The sequence below is a fragment of the Chroicocephalus ridibundus genome, chromosome Z (assembly GCF_963924245.1).
Source record: "Chroicocephalus ridibundus chromosome Z, bChrRid1.1, whole genome shotgun sequence".
In the NCBI taxonomy this organism is placed as follows: domain Eukaryota; kingdom Metazoa; phylum Chordata; class Aves; order Charadriiformes; family Laridae; genus Chroicocephalus; species Chroicocephalus ridibundus.
Window position 1 is genome coordinate 59,537,575 of NC_086316.1, and position 21,521 is coordinate 59,559,095.

The 21,521-nt window shown below is 47.5% G+C and overlaps 2 protein-coding genes across 3 annotated transcripts in view; both read right to left on the reverse strand.

Moving 5' to 3' along the window:
* The window catches only part of GCNT4 (glucosaminyl (N-acetyl) transferase 4), a 35,460-nt gene extending 18,424 nt beyond the window's left edge, over window positions 1-17,036 (reverse strand). The window contains exons 1-2 of one of the 2 annotated variants that reach the window (XM_063320747.1): window positions 16,683-17,036; window positions 12,305-12,512 (exon numbers count right to left, since the gene is read on the reverse strand). The gene's annotated coding sequence lies outside the window, so the exon portion shown is untranslated. The other variant, XM_063320748.1, reaches the window with a different exon arrangement.
* Window positions 17,037-19,425: 2,389 nt separating this feature from the next.
* ANKRD31 (ankyrin repeat domain 31) overlaps window positions 19,426-21,521 on the reverse strand; it is a 66,701-nt gene continuing 64,605 nt past the window's right edge. The window contains exon 26 of the mRNA XM_063319582.1: window positions 19,426-21,222. Within this exon, the coding sequence (XP_063175652.1) occupies window positions 21,071-21,222 (152 nt within the window). The 3' untranslated portion in view covers window positions 19,426-21,070. The remainder of the gene's footprint in view (window positions 21,223-21,521) is intronic.

Here is a 21,521-nt window from a genome sequence, read left to right on the forward strand (position 1 = left end):
GCACGAACTGGAGTCCAAGGCAGCCAAGTGGTATGCCACGATTGATATAGCGAATGCATTCTTCTCAATCCCTTTGGCAGCAGAGTGCAGGCCAGTTTGCTTTCACTTGGAGGGGCGTCCAATACACCTGGAATCGACTGCCCCAGGGGTGGAAACACAGTCCCACCATTTGCCATGGACTGATCCAGACTGCACTGGAACAGGGTGAAGCTCCAGAACATCTGCAGTACATTGATGACATCATTGTATGGGGAAACACAGCAGAAGAAGTTTTTGAGAAAGGGAGTAAAATAGTCCAAATCCTTCTGAACGCTGGTTTTGCTATAAAGCGAAGTAAGGTCAAGGGACCTGCGCAGGAGATCCAGTTTTTAGGAATAAAATGGCAAGATGGACGCCGTCATATTCCAATGGATGTGATCAACAAAATAGCAGCTATGTCTCCACCAACTAGTAAAAAGGAAACACAGGCTTTCTTAGGTATTGTGGGTTTTTGGAGAATGCATATCCCAGATTACAGTCAAATTGTAAGCCCTCTGTATCAAGTAACCCGGAAGAAGAATGATTTTAAATGGGGTCCTGAGCAACGACAAGCTTTTGAACAAATCAAACAGGAAATAGTCCATGCAGTGGCCCTGGGGCCAGTCCGGGCAGGACAAGATGTTAAAAATGTGCTCTACACCGCAGCCGGGGAGAACGGCCCTACCTGGAGCCTCTGGCAGAAAGCACCAGGGGAGACTCGAGGTCGACCCCTAGGGTTTTGGAGTCGTGGATACAGAGGATCCGAAGCCCGCTACACTCCAACAGAAAAAGAGATATTGGCAGCATATGAAGGGGTTCGAGCTGCTTCGGAAGTAGTTGGTACAGAAGCACAGCTCCTCTTAGCACCTCGACTGCCGGTGCTGGGTTGGATGTTCAAAGAAAGGGTCCCCACCACACATCATGCAACCGATGCTACATGGAGTAAGTGGATTGCACTGATCACGCAGCGAACTCGAATGGGAAACCCCAGTCGCCCAGCAATTCTGGAAGTGATCATGGACTGGCCAGAAGGCAAGGATTTCGGAATGTCACCAGAGGAGGAGGTGACGCATGCAGAAGAGGCCCCACCATATAATAAACTGCCAGAAAATGAGAAGAAATATGCCCTGTTCACTGATGGGTCCTGCCATATTGTGGGAAAGCATCGAAAGTGGAAGGCTGCTGTGTGGAGTCCTACACGACGGGTTGCAGAAGCCAGTGAGGGACAGGGTGAATCGAGCCAGTTTGCAGAGGTGAAGGCTATTCAGCTGGCTTTGGACATTGCTGAGCGAGAAAAATGGCCAGTACTTTATCTCTACACTGACTCATGGATGGTGGCAAATGTTCTGTGGGGGTGGTTACAGCAGTGGAAGCAGGGCAACTGGCAGCGCAGAGGCAAACCCATCTGGGCTGCTGACCTATGGCAAGATATTGCTGCCCGGATAGAGAATCTGGTTGTGAAAGTACGCCATGTAGATGCCCATGTACCGAAGAATCGGGCCACGGAGGAACATCAGAACAACCAGCAGGTGGATCAGGCCGCTAGGATTGAAGTGGCTCAGGTGGATCTGGACTGGCAACATAAGGGTGAACTATTCATAGCTCGGTGGGCCCATGACTCCTCAGGCCATCAAGGGAGAGATGCGACATATAGATGGGCTCGTGACCGAGGGGTGGACTTGACCATGGACGCTATTGCACAGGTCATCCATGAATGTGAGACATGCGCTGCGATCAAACAAGCCAAGCGTTTGAAGCCTCTTTGGTATGGAGGGCGATGGCTGAAATACAAATATGGGGAGGCCTGGCAGATTGATTATATCACACTGCCACAAACCCGTCAAGGCAAGCGCTATGTGCTCACAATGGTGGAAGCAACCACTGGATGGCTGGAAACATACCCTGTGCCCCATGCCACTGCCCGGAACACTATCCTGGGCCTTGAAAAGCAAGTCCTGTGGCGACATGGTACCCCAGAGAGAATTGAGTCGGACAACGGGACTCATTTCCGAAACAGCCTCATAGACACCTGGGCCAAAGAGCATGGTATCGAGTGGGTGTATCACATCCCCTATCACGCACCAGCCTCTGGGAAAATAGAACGATACAATGGACTGTTAAAAACTACACTGAGAGCAATGGGTGGTGGGACTTTCAAACACTGGGATACACATTTAGCAAAAGCTACCTGGCTAGTTAACACCAGGGGATCTAACAATCGGGCTGGCCCTGCCCAATCAAAACTTCCACGTACTGTAGAAGGGGATAAAGTCCCCGTAGTGCACATGAAGAATACGCTAGGGAAGACAGTCTGGGTTAGTCCTGCCTCAGGCAAAGGCAAACCCATCCGTGGGATTGCTTTTGCCCAAGGACCTGGGTGCACTTGGTGGGTGATGCGGAAGGATGGGGAAGTCCGATGTGTACCTCATGGGGATCTGATTTTGGGCGAGAATAGCCAATGAATCAGATTGTGTGCTGTTAATTGCTAAGTAACACTGTCACTGTATGTCCTCATTGCTATAATTACTATCAGTTGTACTACAAGTAAGGCACAGGGATGATGGGATAAGAACTGATCTCAGCAGCTGGCGCCCAGCAGTTTCCTCAAGATCTACATCTTCAGCCCACGGACCGCGTGCATGAGCCACACCAGGTGCACCAGTCACAAGCTCCGAAAAATACAGCATGCAACAGACCAGCACCACCCAGCATCTCACCTGCCCTGAGAGACTGTTCTAACAGATGGAGCCCAAAGCCGTGGATTAAAAGAACTCAACGGACACTTTGGAGGGATGACCCATAAACTAAGGGCATTATATGTGTGTGTATATATACATATATATATATATAACAGGGGAAAGTGGTGACAATTCATTGGAACCTGCTGGGCATGGCATAGATGGTATGGAATAAGGGGTGGATAATGTCCTGGTTCCGGTGGGGATAGGGTTAATTTTCCCTGGTATTCCATGCCATGTGAGCCACGCCCACCCTGAGCTGCCGGGGGAGGGGGCAGGAAGTTGCTGCTTAAAAGCGGGCTGGGGCGTCCCGGGTCCGGCCGGTCGGCGAGCGGCGGGGAGGGAGCGGCAGTTCCGTAATCGCGTTTGTATATTCCCCTATCCGTGTTGTTGTTGTTGTTGTTTGCCTGTTCCCTTTGCTGTTCTGTTAAACTGCCTTTGTCCCAACCCAAGAGTCTTGCCTTTTCTTACGATCCTTCCTGTATTAGGAAGGCACGTGCGAGCGGCACGTGGTTCTTTGTTGCCGTCTGAGGCTAAACCACGACAAGTATTTAATTTGTATTATTTATAGCTAATGCCTCTTAAATGCTTCTATGCAAATGCATGTGGCATGGGGAATAAACAGGAGGAGTTAGAGACGTGCACACACCTCCAGGACTGTGATCTTACTGGCATCAGGGAGACATGGTGGGATGGTTCCTATGACTGGAATGCTGCAATGGAAGGATACAGGATCTTCAGGAAGGACGGGCAGGGGAGACGAGGAGAGGGTGTCACCCTCTATGTCAGTGACCAGGTGGAATGCATGGAGCTCCATCTGGGGATGGATGAGGACCTGACCTAGAGTTTATGGGTCAGGATTAAAGGGAGGGCAGGGACAGGTGACATTATACTGGGCATCTGCTACAGGCCAGCTGACTTCAACCACCCTGATATCTGTTGTAGGGACAACACAGCAGGGTATAACCAATCCAAGAGGTTCCTGGAATGTGTTGATGACAGCTTCTTTCTCCAAGTGATAGAGGAGCCAATGAGGAGAGGTGCCGTGCTGGACCTTGTTCTCATCAACAAGGAGGGACTGGTGGGGAATGTGAAGCTCAAGGGCAGCCTTGGCAGAGTTCAAGATCGTTAAGTGGGTGAGGAGGCTGCACAGCAAGCTATCCTGGACTTCATCAGAGCAGACTTTGGCCTCTTCAGGGATTTGCTTGGTGGAGTAGCATGGGATAAAGCCCTGGAGGGACAAGGGGCCCAAAAAAAGCTGGCTAATATTCAAGGTTCACCTCCTCTAAACTCAGGAGTGTTGCATCCCAACAAAGAGGAGGTCAGGCAAAAACACCAGGAGGCCTGCATGGATGAATAAGGAGCTCCTGGGAAAACTCAAACTCAAAAAGGAAGCCTACAGAGGGTGGAAGCAAGGACAGGTAGCCTGGGATAAATAGAGAAAAATTATCCAAGCAGCAAGGGATCAGGTCAGGAAAGCTAAAGCTCTGATAGAATTAAATCTGGCCAGGGATGTCAAGGGTGACAAGAAAAGCTTCTATCGGTATGTCAGCTATAAAAGGAAGACTAGGGAAAATGTGGGCCCTCTCTGGAAGCAAACAGGAGACCTGGTGACTTGTGATACGGAGAAGGCTGAGGTGCTCAACAACTTTTTCGCGTTGGTCTTCACCAGCAAATGCTGTAGCCACACTGCCCAAGTCACAGAAGGCAAAGGTAGGGACTGGGAGAATGAGGAACTGCCCACTGTAGGAGAAGACCACATTCAAGACTAGCTGAGGAACCTGAAGGTGCTGCATAAGTCCATGGGACCTGATGAGATTTATCTGCTGGCTGGGGCATCCTGGGTTTGGTGAGTGGTGGTACAATAATCATGTTTGTATATTACTCTGTGTTATTGTTGTTGTTTTAATGTTCCCTTTGCTGTTGTGTTAAACTACTTTTGTCTCAACCCACGAGTTTTGCCTTTTTCTTCCAATTCCTCTGTGGGGGGAGAGTTCAAGAGGGCAGTACATGGTTCTTTGTTGCCGTCTGAGGCCAAACCATGACAGTGGATGAGAAGCTGGACATGAGCTGCCAATGGCACTCACAGCCCAGAAAGCCAACTGCATCCTGGGCTGCACCAAAAGAAGCATGGCCAGCAGGTCAAGGGAGGTGATTCTACCTCTCTACTCTGTTCTTGTGAGATCCCACCTGGAGTACTGTATCCAGCTCTGGGGGCCCCATTGTAAGAAAGACATGGACCTGTTGGAGCGAGTCCAGAGGAGGGCCATGAAGAAGATCAGAGCACCTCTCTATGAAGACAGACTGAAAAAGTTAGGGTTGTTCAGCCTGGAGAAGAGAAGACCTTACAGCGACCTTCCAGTACCTAAAGGGGGCCTACAGGAAAGACAGGGAGGGACTCTTGATCAGGGAGTGCAGCGATAGGACAAGGGGTAACGGTTTTAAACTGGAATAGGGGAGATTTAGATTGGATATTAGGAAGAAATGGAATCTTCTTCCTGTGCTTATTGGTGTGTAGTGATAGGATGAGGGGTAACGGTTTTAAACTGAAAGAGGGTAGGTTTAGATTAAGTATTAGAAAGAAATTCTTTACTGTGAGGGTAGTGAGACACTGGAAATGTTTGTCCAGGGAAGTTGTGGATGCCCCATCCCCAGAAGTGTTCAAGGCCAGGCTGGATGGGGCTTTGAGCAGTCTGGTCTAGTGGCAGGTGTCCCTGCCCATGGCAGGGGGGTTGGAACAAGATGACTTATAAGATCCCTTCTAACTCTAACCATTCTGTGATTCTATGATAGTTCCGTAATGTCAAACATCTAAGATGCTGCAGAAACAACAACAATCAGTGTAAGTTAGATCTAAATTAGCTTTGAGTATGCCTACGTGAAGGTTCACTGTATCTACCAAATCACCGCGAAAGAGAACCTTGTAAACTGTTGCACTTTCTCAGTGCTAGGCAGACCAGCAAATTTCCACGGTTCAGCTGGTGAACTGCATATCTGAGATAGAACAGGATACCCTCTACTGTCTCAGCATCTCTCCACTGCAGGAAAGCAGACCACATACACAAAGAGGATTGGGGATAAGTTGTTGCCACGGCCCTTGAAAGAAAAATAGGAGTTGCCAATGCTGTATATTGGAGGAGGAGCAGAACAGTCAAATATTAACCATCTGAGTCTGTATGTTACGAGAGGTGGGTGCTCCAAATTTCTGCTCTGAAGAGCCTCCTGTGAGTACGCAAATTAAATTACTGGGAATAACATTTTTACAAGGCGTACATCCATTTCTTCAGAATAAAATCAAGATAAAAGCACCACTCCTTCTGAGAGGCCATAAACCCACATTATTTCATAGAATCATAGACTGGTTTGTGTTGGAAGGCACCTTCAAAGTTCATCTAGTCCAATCCCCCTGCCATGGGCAGGGACATTTCCACTGGATTGCTTGAGGTTGTCCCACAACATCTAGGAATATTTTCTGCCAGGGAGCAGAACTCAACATTGTTAAATTACTCAGACTGCTTCAGGATTTGGCCTTGAAGAAAACCAGCAGACAACCTCTTCTGTATCCCAGTCACTGTACCATGCACATGAGACCCACCTTGCCCAATGTTTGTCAAACTAAGCTTCTGAGGTCCCTCCGCAGCTGGTGGAAAGATACAAGGAACTGCAAAGGACCATCCATTTGCCCCAGAGAACGGTCTGCGAGACAGGCTAGATGAGGTATGCCTGGGAAAGTCACTGCCCCAACAAATAGGAGCCAGGACAAGAACTCAGCTTTTGCACCAGCACTGCAAGCTCTGGTGAAGCCTTGGTGTACCTCTGGCGTGAAGTGTTCTGGGGGCAGCAGCATTGCAGCCAACCCTGATCCTCTGCCAGTAACACCCCAGCAACTCCTCCATCCCAGAGCAGCGCTTAGGAACAATGGAGAAAAGCCAGCCTGGAAGCTGCTCCGATCAGCACGTGTCTGAACTGGCCTGAAGAACCAACCTCCCACCCCGGCTGACCTCCAACAGCTTGTATCCATCAGCCCTCTGTGAGGCTGCTGCTCTAAAAAGGGTTAAGGAGGGGGTTTGAACAAGCCAGAGAAACAGGCAGGTCCCCTTCAGCAGCGCAGAGAAACTGGCAGGCTTTGGGCTCCTGCTGCCTCTCTGAAGGCGTGTTTCCACTTTACTAAGACCCTAATGATTTACATATGGAGAGCCCTGGTTCCTGAGAGAGCCCAGCGCTTTATTGCTGCTCCTCACACTATTATTTCTGTTCTTTCCATAAACCCCATGTATTCAGAGTAACACCAGCTTCCAGACTGCACAACTCAGTGGTACCAATGTCATTCTTGCACAGGAGGAGTCTGCAGCTCCCTTCACCCTGGGCAGGAACAAATTACCAACTCTCACATTCCTCTTGCTTTGCATGGCAAGTCTCACCTGCAGTCCACACAGTCAACTGCCTCTTGCATCCCTGTATCGCCACCACAAGTCAGCAAATATGAAAACTGACTGCTTTGCAGCAGAAAGAGACCCCATTGTCACTGAAGAAGCAGCCCCAGCCCCTCCAGAGGCCTCTGTTCCTACTTCACAAACAACTCATCTGTGGCTATTGGAAACAGCCTTCTTGGGAATAAAGCAGTTTCCATAAAGCTGTTTCTTTAAAGTAACAGCTGCATTATTCATGGTAATTTTTGATAGAGATCATTTGTAACTTAAAAGTACCCAACTGAGAGTTTGCTTTAACCCATCCAAAAAGGTCAAATTTGTCATTGGTCTCATTGGCCAAAACTTACCAGTGGGGTAGTCCATCCCATCTGCACCATGCTCAGTATAAAAGCTGAGGGATAAAAGGGGTCAGTCTCTTTCTTCAACGGCTGACATCTGAGGAGGATTCTATCCGTTCTTCTGCCTTTGATCCTGATCCATGCGTTCCTGAACCCAGTTCCCATCTGTCACTGAGTCCAGACTGGGACTTCCCAATGCCTGTCGGTGACGTGATCATCATCCTGGGAGCCCAATACTGGTTCTGTATATATTGTATATATTTCATTATTTTCTTATTGATATTATTATCTTTTCTTTTTATTATTACTGTTCCATTAAGGTAGTTTTCGTGTTCTTTTCAACCCATAAGTCTTTCTCCCTTATTCTCTCTCCCTTCTCTGGGACAGGAGAGAGGTTAAAGAGAGCATCTGTCATTCATTTAGTGACCAGCCCAGCACAAACCACTACACCCCATCAAAATCTGTGGTTTTCTTCCAACCCTTCCTATGCACTGCAGATGTGCTCCCAGTTTGTCTGTATGCAGATTGCACTGATTTATTAACAGCTTGTCAACCACTTTGTTTGAGACTGCAAGGAATTTTGCAACTCCCCAGCACTTCATTCTTTTTCCTCATTGTGTCTTTTCTGATATAGTTTCTGCTCCACTAAACACAAGCACTTCAGTGATTAAAGGTAGAAGCTGCCAGGTGGATCTGCAGAGCCCACAGAGTCCCTGGATGCTGCTCACAGGGTAGAGCTGTCATGAACTGCCCAGGTCCATCACAGGAAGCCCAGAGCCTGGTGGGAATAAGATGCACGAGAAGCTCCCCACAGGCAGAAGAATGAAAATCTTGCTTCGAAGGTTGGGTTTTGTCCAGGAAGGCTGGAGCGATCTCTGCTCAGAGTAGGATGGCCTCATGGAGAAGAAAAGGCGCTCTAGACAGCTCTGAAAGCAACAAGTTCAGCAGCAGGACATGCAGGCAGGGCTACCTGAGGAAGCTTGTAACCTGTCTGCCTGCAACAACCAACACATTGCGACTTTCCTGAGGAACGCAAGGTATGTATCAGCCAGTGTCCACTGGACCCCCTGCTCTGCCCTCTGCCAGTCCTTCCTGAAGGACCCATTCAGTAGGTAAGCAAACCACCAAATACCTTGAGCTACAGGAAAACAAAAGCCATGACCTCCCTTAAAGTGGAGCCCTATCAGATTTATACTGCTACTTCTCTACTTTAGCATTACCCACCAAAGATGTCTGTGACTTCCTACAGTTGGCTATAGAGACCACAAATGATTTTTGGTGTCACACCAGAACCGTATCATGGGAACCATCTCTTTATCTGTTGTCACATCAGTTTGGGAGTGGTTAACCCAGAGCACAGGTGTGGCAAGACACGCTGGCTGCTACCAGAATACGGATTCTTGGAAAATCCAGGCTGTGAGTAGGCAGTCCTCTCTCCTTGGTGGATCTGAAATACATAGGACTCACTACAAATGCTGTCATGGGGCAACCTGCTTTTGTGCTTGCCACTGAGCAAGATATAAAAGAAAAGGTCAAGTCCGAATGCAAGTCTGTGGAAGGAGAGGAAGTGGAGAGAGTGGATTGTTGTGGTTTCGGATGAACTGAACACTGAAGCAAGTGACAGGTGCTCTCCCCCACCTCTCTCTCCAAAGAGAGGAGAGAGAGAGATAAAGAGATTTATGAGTTTAGGAAAAAAAATAAACTACCTTAATGAAAATATTAATAAATTAATGAAATAATAAAAAAGATAAGATAATGACATATATACCATATATACAAAACCGTATAAAGCTCCCAGGAGGATGATCGCATCACCAGCAGGCACAGGGAATGTCCCAGACTGGACTCAGTGGTGGACGGGAGCTGGATTCTGGATCTGGATTGAGGAATGCTTGGACTGGGATCAAAGGCAGACGAACAGAGTCCTCCTCAAACGCTGGCCATTGAAGAAAGAGGCTGACCCCTTTGATCCCTCAGCTTTTATACTGAGCATGGTGCAGATGCGTTGGATACCCTCTTGGTCAGTTTTGGGTCACCTGTCCTGTCCACTCTTCCCAGCAGGTGGGACCCCTCTATGCTTTTCCACTTCCAACCCTCCAATGGAGCAAATAACAAAGGTTGCTGATCTTGGTTGTTATCACTGTTAAGTATAAGCAAGAGCCTCTCTGCATACCATTCCTTGGCATAATGAGGTCTTACCACTCTGAGAGTGAATAGTTTCTGCACAATGTGCTGTTAATTTCAGAGTTCAGTTAGTTAGAAGAGGCTTAGCTAAAAAGTAAAATTATTGAACAGAAGATTGGTTCTGTTTTACCTCAAACCAGGACAGCAGATGCAGGGGAGCAGGAGTGCTTCTACCCCACCATGTTGTTCTCTCTCCCATGCAAAAGCCCTTCTGCTGACGCACAGCACAAGCCAGGCTCCTTGCTTATCGCTTAGGTTAAAAAAATAAAAAGGGAAGGGGTGCTGAGAAGAGTAGGAGCAGCAGGAGAGGTTGGGAAATGATGAAAGAGGAGAATGGAGAGAGGGATCAATGAGGGTAAGTGCTTTCACGTAGGTAGCATTAACAACGATGATGACAAATCAAACAGAGCAGGAAAACAGGTGCTTTCTCTGACTTGCTACTCCCCATCCCTCAAAGGCATCTGAGGCAAAACCAATGTCTATAACAGCAGGAACTACAGGAACAATTCCCTCTCCTCTGGGCAAAAACATTTTGGGAAAAGTTCTCCCTGATAAAATATCGCTGTTTGCTTAATACACACCCGCTCGCGCAGCAATGCAAACTTGGTCAAGTTGTTTGCGTGACCAGATCTGCAGAAAGACTCAGTTAAATCTTTGTGGTTTTCCCTCCACTCTATACAAATCAAGTCACTTGATGGGTCTATGGGGAAAGTGCAGGGGACGATATTCCTGAGAAGCTGGGAAAGCAGAAAAGTGATGATGTCCTTTGCTAAGTGATTTTTTTTTTTTTTTTTTAGTAAACTATCTGAATTAAACTTTTAACTCTACTTAATTATTCAGTGCTGTTAGCTGGGAAAGTGAATTTATTCATGTGCTAGTGTTTACTGCTGCTAGCTGGTTATTTGCATCGCAAAATTATCTATTGATAGGGATCGCGGAGCTTCTGCAGGGGTACTTCTTACTGGCATTAGATCTAGATGAGTTGATTCTATCAAGTTTGCCTGGTTTTCCACCCACTTTCCCTGCACTGGAGCCTCACTCTATGCCCTCGTAACACAGTGGTGCCACTGACAGCCTTGCCTCACACAGCTCACCCCCTTGCTTCAGCCTGCCTGAAGTAATACTCAGATTTCCTCTAAATGATCAACAGCTTAAGAGCGAAGTAACTACAATTACTTACATGCTGCCTTGTGGACCTCTGATTGTGAGATGTGGGAAAATGCGGTGTTACTTTTAGACCCAAGCCTAATTAAATGATAAGCCTGCCAATTTTAAGACCCTGAAGACTTAAAAACAACACAGTGCCCCAAGGGAAAACAACAAAAACCTACAGTTTACCGCAGCCTGTTTTGCGCTTCTGCAAGCACAAAAAGACAGCTTCTCACCATGTACATGGGAAACACAGGTTCAACAAAGATTTGGCAGTTATGGGTAAAACATATGACTTTGTCCCAGTGCTAAACATGAGGACTCTTCACTGCACAGGATACGTAGATCTGTGTTTCCTAACAGAACCTGCTGTGCTGACAGTGAGCTGTTTTGTTTGTCTGTCTGCCGCTCAGTCCCAGCTCTCTCTATGCTCTTTAGAAAAGGCTGGATGCTCTTTTCTAGTTGCCTCCAGTAGATGGGTGACCCCCACAATCGCAGTAAAATAACTAACATTAATTCCTGCGTGGCCATGTCCCAGACTTATGCTGAGGTGAAGAAAGTCTGTGTCTCTGCTGTCTGGCCAGGAAAAGAGGCAAGTGCCTTCTGCAGGGTCGTGCAAGAAGACAGCAGCACAAGAGAGAAGTGAACCCGCCTCCTCTGCATCCACAACTAATCTGAGCTGCTTTACAGTAACTTTTGATGGCAGCCGGTCTGGTGGATGCCTGAAAAGAAAAATCTCCCGGCAAATCCCTTGGTACATCCCAAACTATTCTGTCCTTGCTCAGAGGACTTGCAGCCCTGTCAAAGCAAGGAAAAGACCAGGGAGAGTCAGCTGTGGAAATTCTCAAGCCTGACTGAGTACTTAAATTCACCGGCTTTAAGAGATGGGAGTATCCATGTTTGACAAGGACTTAATGCTCCATAAAGGCAGGAGTCAAGATAAAAATAAGTTAAAAAATAGTTAATTAATTATTTTTTAAAACCATAAATCCCAGTAAATAGAGTTTACTCAGTTATAATTTGAGGCAAACCAGAGTTTAACAGCTTCATTCTGACTCATATGAGAGTTTAAAATAATACTACTACTACGGTGGAGAGAGGGTTAACCTTTACCCCCAAACTACCGCATAACATAAAACTTGGGCCCAAAGGGCCAGAACTTGTGTACATTGGCAAGGAGTAGCACTGTAAAAGGGGGTGGAAGTTTCCTGTTAGACAGGGAGGCAGGAGAAACTGCACCACGCTGCAGAAAAGCTCCCATTAACAGCTCAAAATATTTCTCCATTTCCTTCACCTCTCTCCAACAAGCTGCTTGCAGGCTCGTCTGGGAGCCCCCACTGTAAATCACCCCCACTTCGAGTCAACTCCCCCCATGTCAAAGTCTTCACTGCCACAGTCACAGCTTGTCACATCAGCAAGATCACTTCAAGGAGAGCCGCAGACCTACCTCCTGGACTTGGCTGCGGTCTCTTCCCCTTGCGGAGGTTCTTTAGGACGCTCTGTCCCAGAAGATCGACACGGGCACGGCCGGCTCGGTGGCTGAACAAAGTCCTGGTGTCTGCTCCATCCTGCCGGCGCCTGCAGCCTTCAGCTTTGTCAGTGTTTCAAGCGCGTATGCAGTCGGAGGTACAGAAACAGCAGGGACAACATTATTGCTTGCACAGAATACAAAAGAAAAGTGTAAAATGTTAGCTGAAAAATAGTGAGTGTGGAGGCTTCGTGTGATAAGCTGTGGAAGCCATTATGTCTATAATAAGCATACATTTTTGTTTGTTCATGTGGCATTTCTAAGCGCCAAGAAGATGGTGGGGGGAAAAAACACCATAAAAAGAACAGATCACTTCAAAGCAACCTACTTTCCTTCTACGGCAGGGTGAAGAAAGAGGACCTGGGGAGAGGCAGGAAAGCAGCCAGCCGTGACGGGTCCCTGTCAAAAGCCTCACCAAGTTCAAGACTCGCATGGTACTTTAGGTGCTGAGAATCCAGGTCTCAGTGGCCTTGCTCCCTCCAAAGAAAAAACAGGCCTGCCACCAAGCCAAGGACAGAAATTTGGGCTGCTGGTATGACCCCCTGCAGTCCTGGTGATACTTTTCGAAACTCTGTTTAGGTGATCTGCATTGCAAGTTCACCTATACCTAAGTACCTGGTATGGTATACAATATCTCTTCTATGGCAAGAAATACATTTTTGTGACATTATACCTAGGCTTTGTGTGCATAGTGGTTACAAAGGAATATTAGGAACTAAAGACTGTACTATTTGCATGTACCACAAATACCACAGCGTCTTCCCCGCAGGAAAGCGCAGCGGCGGTATTCCTAAAGCGTGCGTAGCATTCCCCTGCTCTCCATCCACATTTTGACCAAAGTATTGTGCACACCAGCCTCCTCGTCACCATCAGCCTTCCAGCTCATATGGATTTATAAACCGCACACCTTTGTCCTACGGGGCTTATTATTTGCGCTCCATTCTCCAGTGTGGCAGAAGCGGGCTGAATCTCACAAGCTCCGAAGAGAGGTCTGGGTACCGCAGATCCACGGCACCCTGCAGTCCTACCTTAGCTCAACGGGCCCAGCACGGCTAATTTACACAGTGAGAACAGTTTCCAAATTCCCTGCTTAATACCTGGCAATCCCTGTATGCATAAGACGCAATGCAGCATGGTCAATTGCTGGGTCAATTTTACCCAGTGTGACGGGGGCGGGAAATGTTTTCAAAATGTTATTAATTGATAAAAGAACTAAAAACATAGAAATACAGAGATTTTGGCAATCGCCTGTGAGACAAAAGCTCTAGCACATGCAAAATTGGAAAAGGTCTGCAGACAGCTGTGCATCTTTTGCATAAGATGTAGGGTGCCTTAGGGTCCTTGCCGAAAAGCAAGAATGCAGAAAGACACCCCCCTGCCATCAAAGAATGATACACCACAAAAACATGTACAGGCCAAATGTGCTCCACAATGTTGATCCAAAAGGAAAAAGTCTTTGATTAGCACCAAGGAATCTTGCCCGGGCCAGCAGCTAGCTCCCTGATGCACCGTGCAAGCCACGCTGCAGTTAGACAATATGATGGCGCACGAGGACGTGTGGGTCTCCAATGGGCTGGTATGTACCCTGTCATCTGCTCAATGATGTGCCTGCCTGAGCGTCATGCAATTAGAGAACTACTCTTTCTTCACTGCTGTCCCTCTTGTACTCAAAGCAGAAGGACCTGTGTGTCACACTTGGTCACATTGTGAGTCCTGCTGAAGCCTTCTTCATTTCTAAATTTTTCAGTGAGAGGTCTGATGAGGCTTGACTTGTTGACAGAGTTACGCAAAACTTCTCTCTCTTGCTGGATTTGGCACCCTGCAGTTTATGTTGCAGAAATGAGCTTTTTGTGACTCATTTGCTGCATCTCTCAGTTCCTTTATCGATATTTCCTGGGAGACCTCAAAAGCTGGAGTCACTGTAGGACTCCTGATGCCTTTCTGTTGCTGTAACAGCTATGCAAACACCATAAACTCCTGCTAGAGTCCTCTTAAGCATCATCTGCTAGCGATACCAAACTCACTTCATCAGCACACATCCGGGCAGCCCACGCTCCCAGTTCCGACCCGTAGGTACACAGTAACCACCAAGACTAATGTCCGAGCAGGTACATCAGCACCTCTCTGATGCTTCAGTCCTAGCTCTGACCAATAGCTAACACAGTTACAAAATCCCGGTATCGCCCTTTCCTGAAATCTTTCTGCTTAAGTCTGAAAATGCTGTGTTTCTGTCCTGCTAGTGGACATAAAGCTTCCTGAAATTATGCTGTACATCGTGGACACTCGCTGAGACCCTCAGCCATATCTGGCCAGGCTAAACAGCCTCCAGGCTGACAAGATCCACATGATCAACAACGCCTGGACTTACCTGTTCGATCTCAACCAGTGTTTCAACATTTTCCAGGCTTCCCTTCCATCAGCACTCACTTTTTTTTTTTATACTTAATGATAGCACACAGCTTTGACCCCTTGTGATTTTTTAATTTTACCTCTGGTTTATTCTTTCCAGCTCACCTGGACTACTTCTAACAAATTTCAGAGATCTAGTCTCAGGCACCAAGGCATTTTTAAGATAATGACAGACGGACTGTTGACTGAGTAGAATAATTTGCACCTATTAGGCCAGAAAATAGCATGCACAGTATGGATTATCATCCACAAAATCTATAGAACCCAGTACACAAGGGGTTTTCAGTGTCTGGTCCACTTTCTGGCATCCCCAGTGTAATCCCAGCACAAGCATTGTGCCAACACAAGCAATTCAAGCCTGAATGTATCCCTTATCACCATTACTGCTTTTCAAAATGTTGACGTCCTTAAGAACTGCTCATTTGTATAAATCATGTGTCAAAAAGCATTAGCCAGGGTTGTTAGTGATCTTTAAATATCTTTACAAGTGGGCACCGTACAGAAAAATACACAAGAACTGGACCAAAAGCCATCAGTATCAGATATATAAGACCAAACCCCACAGATGCACAAGTACACTAGCATTTCACTTCCCTTTCTACGACCATCTCAGAAAGATGCATGCACAGCAGAACAGGCACATCACATCCATAGGGGCCATCCAGCCCAGGATGTTTTCTCAGAGCAGATGCTTGGAAAGAGGAGAAAAAGCAGAAGGAGAACAAGTACTCTCCAACGTCTTCTCCCCATGTTCTTTCAGTTTCCGGTCCCTTACAACTCAGCAGTTTCCAAAGCCAGGGGTTACAACTTTCTACTTCTCACGAAGTTTCGATTTCTTCCATCCAGGTGCTTTTGAACTCACGTAAGTTTTGTGACACCCAGTAGACTGAGGAAGGCACAAAACACTCCACAGCAGACCTAAGTATTGTGTGAAAAACCCTCTTCCTCCTACTTGTTTTCAATCTTTCGCCTTCCAGTGTCACTTGACTGTTGTAATTCTCATTCTGAAAGACAGCGAGCAGCTCTTTCCTGTTCACTGCCTACCCTGCAGTCACAAGCTTATCTACCATATCTAGCCCTCAGGTGTTTCTCTCCCAGGCTATCAAATGCAAAAAGATTATTATTAAGGAAGTTTATTTATTTCCAAAGGTTACCATTAGGGAAATTTGCCTAACACAAAATGAGACAAGCAGGTTTATGAACTAGATCTTTGGAACAAGTCAGAGGATGTTCAATGGAGCAGATCCTCATGTGGGACACAGCAGACCAGTTAACCTCAAGGGAAACTCCCCTTGAGGTCTCCTTCCACAAGACTTAACGCTGATACTACTATGCCCGTTCACCCCAAAATGAGACAGAAGCTGCTACTGTCTCTCTTCAAGATAAAAAAAAAAAAAAAAAACAAAACAAAAAAACCACCACATTTTTTTCTGACAGATCCTCTCTGTTCTGTTACTTTTTGTTTCCTCACAAGGAAAAAGAGCCTCTTTCCATACTAAAGGAAAGAGTAAGAGCACTTGGCAAATAAAACACAGCCACAGACTAACACGTACGTTTTTAACAATTTACTGAGAGACACAAAAAACCCCAAACCAAAAAAAAAAAACAAAAAAAACAAACGACCCAAAACCAACGACGAGAGTTCAGCCAACATCACAGCATACCGGGTTCCTGTTACCAAACCGCACGTTGAGTCGGTGTAACTGTTGCTCCTGAAGAAGAGCCGATGTGCCTGCAACATCTGGGCACACCTACTGCGCTCCGGGCCGCGGGCAGGTGTGCGCCCCGACCTCAGGCGCCGGCAGCCCGCTAACCGCTGCCTCCTTCTCTTCCCCGACACGTAAAATCCCCCCGTAATTAACTTTTAAGACGCACGACGCCTCCTTACCGGAGCTCCCCGCTAGCACCCGCCGGCACTGACCCTTCTCCTCTTCCTCCTCTTCCTCCTCCTCCGGCCGCCAGCGCCGCGCCCTGCCCAGCCCTGCCGCCCCCGCGCACCCGCTGCGCGCCCGCGGAGCCACGCAGCTGCCGCCCCTTCTCCTTCTTTCTCCTCCTCCTCTTCCTCCTCCTCCTCCCCAAACTCCGCCGCCGCGGCCGAGCCTCCAAGTTTGCGCCTATGGCGGAGCCGCTGCCGGGGGGAGGCGGGAACTGCTGCGGCCCCAGCGCGCCGCTCCGCGCAAAAAGTTAGGACCCTGCTCCGCGGGCCGGGCCGGGCTCCCCCCGCTGCCGCTGTCCCGGGACGTGCCCGCCGGCAGCCCGCTCACCGGGGCGGAGCTCGGCCGTCCAGGGCAGGGCGGGCCCGGAGGCGCCCACGCGTGTCTCTGCCTGTGTGCTTGTGGCCGCCGCCGCCCGCCCCGCAACCTGCCGGGCAGGAGGAGGAGGCAGCGGCGAGGATCCCGGGAGCGGCCGCGACCGCCCTTTCCCCGGGAGCCGGCACCTGGGCTCGGCAGGAGCCGGTGGCCCGCCGCCTGCCCGCTGTCCCGGAGGCGGGGCGGACGAGGGGGAAGCGCCGGTCTCCGCGGCGGCGCCGGGAGGGAGCCTGCTGGGGGCGGGGGGCGACCAGACAGGGTCGGTCGGGGACCCGCCGCCGTCGGCCCGGCTGCGGGCCCGGCCCGGGCGCATCTGCCCCCGAGGACGGGTCCCCCCGCCCTCGCTGTGGCCAGCGTGCGGCCCGGGTTACTTGCCCTCCCCCCGCTCGGCTGCCGCGGGAAGGCAGAGGCGTGCGAGGGACGGGTCTGCAGTGTGGTGGGCGTAGGGGTCCGGCGGCGGCGGCCGGTTCGAACGAATAAGCCGCGGATCTGGCTTTAAACCTCCGCTAACAGGGAAAATAATACTTCCCGCCCTTGCACTGGAGTATTGCAGTTCCCCGGCGACTTCCAGGCAAAAGGCTGGTGTTTTAAGGCCAGGCTGAGCTGCGCGGCTCTGCTCTCCAAGGGCCTTCCAGAAACGTGGAAGCGGCCGGCAGAGCGGAGGGCATCTGCCTGCTGCCGTGGCGCAGGGCGCACAGCTGTGACAGCTCGGCTGAAGCTGCTAATTGCTTAAGCTACTGGAGCTGAGTTACTCGTAACCGTGCGCCTGAGCTCCTCCTGCAGAAACATAGGTGGAATCAAAAGGATGCAGCTGCTGGACCTGTTACAATAATACTGGTGTCAGTGGTAAAGCTTTCTCCCAGAAACGAAGCCAAACCCCTAGCAACACTACCTCACCTCTGCCCCCCTCAAAACATCAACCCCCCAAACCGTATATGTCAGAAAAACTTTAGAGTTCTTTGAATCCCGCTCCATCTTCACAATGTTTTATGCCGTTCAGGTGTCATGCTTTAAGCTTATTTTCTTGATACGGCCAGAAAATTAATGCAAATTCCAGATCACCTACGTGATCTCCTACACGGCTGGTTACTTGACTCCCGGCGACCAGAAAAAGGCCCTGAATCTCATTTATATAGTTGTTCATTTTCTTGATAATTTAAACAGGGTGTTTTTCTCCAGTTAACATTAAGGTTGGAAAACCAGAACAAAAAAGTCCTAATGACAAAACACTTGACAACTGCAACTGCTCCAAGAATTTATCCGAATTCCTACGGTAACCTTATTCTAGTACTGCTTCTGCCTCCCCCCGCCCCGACCCCAACTTCATTTCACCACCAAAACCCCAAGGTGTATTTGCACCTTACGGTACTTTAAAAGCCCTTCCAAAGCTGGCCTTCGTTCCACGTTCCCACGTTTCTCTTAACTGCTCTTGCTGGTTACAGTTCACCTTTGCCTGGCAAGAAGGTGCAATGTTTTGTGCTGATCCTCTCCCTGCAGTGAATTTAGCTCTATCTGCATCTTTGTCTTTCTTTTCCCTTTTCCCCGTGTGCCCCTTGCTTACACCTTTTCATAACCTCTGGCCTGAGTGATTCAGGAGGTCAGCTTATCACATTGGTCCCTGCTGGCCTTAAAATCTATGAATCTTGTGCTGTATTGTCTGCCTCCCAGCTGCTTATCTTCCTTCTCACTCTCATTCTTTTGTTTTGTGCCTCGCATTCTTCCTCACTGGTATTAATCTTCCCACTGATTTTTTAAACTCCACCTCGGCAATAAATAAATAAATAAAGCCATGGAAATATGAATCTGAATCTGTGGCTTTTATTCACTGCATCATCTCTTTCTCCTCTTATTCCCCATCTGAATATTAAGAGCAGGCAAGATGCCAGGGGTTTTGTATTCTTTGCATTTTACATCCTTTTTACTTTTGCCTGCACCACAGAAAATACGCACTAACTCACAGCCTAGGAGCAGAGAAGGGGTTTAGTAAATAAAAGAATGGAATCAGAAAGGGGCACGAGGGGGTGGGAGGACTAACCCTTGCTGTTTGCCCCTCGTAAGCACAAGCTTTATCGCTCTGCTGTAGTCAGGTTCACTAATTAGCTGCCTGTCTTTGACCTGTGATAACCGCTTACGTTTTTATGCAAAAGTACACTTAGAAAGCATAAATTTAAACAGAGAAAAAAAAATCCTATTCATGATGGTATAACTTTTTGTCATCTCTTAATGGATCTTTACATTACAAAAAAGATTCCAGTAAGGGAGAACAGGGAAAATTCACAGTTGTAAGAAGATTTGGGAAACAGAATCCTACATTTGCTACTGATATTAAAACATATTTTGTCAAGGTAACACCTTTCTCAAGATGCTTATGTAAAATACAACTACTGGAAAAAAACCACCCTGGTAGCTTACTTTTACATATAGCATCAGTAAGACACAGTGATTTTCATGTAACACTGCATTTTTACCTCTTTGCCCAGCTTGAATCAATCAGATTTTTTGTCACCGTACCTTAGGGTTGCCTTAGGTCACGTAATCATGTTAATATACTGGATTAAAAGTATTACTGTCAAATCCTCCCAGTTTTTATACATTAATTTTATTAGACACCTTGTAACAAAGAAAAAATGCCAAACAAACACGTAAGTAATTCCAGAGTCATTTTAACAGCTAAAAGCCTTTCACTTTTCAGGGACAGTGGAAGTGTAGTATTTGAATGAACATTTCCTTTAAACCAATACGCCTTCAGGTTTGTTTTGCTGCTGCAGCTGTGCGACCGCTCCATTTTCTACCTGTGTGGAAAGTGACCTTTACGAAATACCTGTCACTCAGTAGCTTTTAACCTTTTTGACTTCCAGGCAGTTTGCATTTCTTTATCCTTACAGCCCATCAGGCTACAATCGCTCATGCATGCTAGGGCAGAGCAGACCTGCACATCAGACCCCGCTCTCTTCCCTAAACCACCTTCTCTTTAAGACACTAATCAAATCTCTGCAGAACAGCCCTTCGCACTCCAAATAGTGAGCTGAGGTTGTTATGTACTGACAGGAGATATTTCTCATCCCATTCACTGGAGTTAGGAGTAGCAGGTGCTATTATTTCATCTCTTCTTATAATCCAGAGAACGGAAGAGCAAGGATGCCGTTTGAATGCAGATAACTCTAATGACAGTCAAATGTGTTATAAATACGCCACTGAGGCAGATTCACACATTGTAAAATTAAAACAAATAGAAATCCTCAGAGATCGGGATGAGTATCTAAGAGTTGTTAGGTGGAAAAATTCATGTTCCACAAACAGGTTAACTTTATTTCCTGCCATACGCCAGCACATTTTCTGCCTATCAGAAAGACTTGGCTGGAACACAAATGGAATTTCCCTGCGCATTTCCAATGGCCAAGATTCCTCTTTTAACCTCTCCCAGCACTCACCCCCTTCTCAAATGTTTGCATATACCCATGCCAAATAAAGCAAAGCTGCTGGTGATTTTCAAAGCTGCCCATCTTGATTTTTTTGCCTAACCTAACAGCTTATGCTATTACACAAACACATACAGCCATTTCTGGTGGCACACGCCCAGGCAGAGAGGATCCACGTTTAGGTGTAGGAAGCAACTATCGGTGTTGATACCTACCTGGTTCTGAAGCATGGGCAGTCACTGAAATCAGTGGAGTTTCATACAAAGTTACCAACTGCAAATGTATTTCACAATGAGCACTAATGTGTAACAGTCCTCGCCTACTTCCCCATTTCTTAATCTTACAGTGCAAAATTCAATATTGACAGTTATCCTCACCTGCTACAAAGTACTCCCCTGTTCCTCATTTACCTAAACAATTTTTCAGTCCATTCCGAGTGCTGGGCAAATGATTTATCAAAATGACAGTAACAAAGTACTTAGTTCTAAAACTCAAATGTTTACTTTCAAGTGATGATGAAGAAAAAAATGTTAGCACTTAAGAAGTCTTTAGAACCCAAAATCCTCACATCCTTTGTAGAAATTCCAGTGCTTTTCCATTACAGAGCATGGTAGAAACTCCTCTTTACGTGCCATCACTATCTCATGGAATTGAAGAAAATGCGTCAGACTTTCCACCGAGTTAAACTGGACAGAAGTGCCTGTTGAAAACGAATGCAAATGATTACAGAGTGTGTATTAGAGTAACGGAAAGCAATCACTGGCACTATTACCTAGAGAGGTGTTAAGAGCTCGTTAGAACCACACAAGGGTTTGCAATCTGTAATGTGTCCTAGGAATCTTGTAGCATAAGATCCTGGCCATCTTGTCCCTGTCTCTCACTTGCACCCAGACTTCAGCAAGACAAAGGCTGTACCACACTTCGGGGGTGCTCAGGGTGAGAAGGCAACTGTCCCGGCCATTTCCAATTATGCAACAGGAAAACACCCTTCAGCATTGC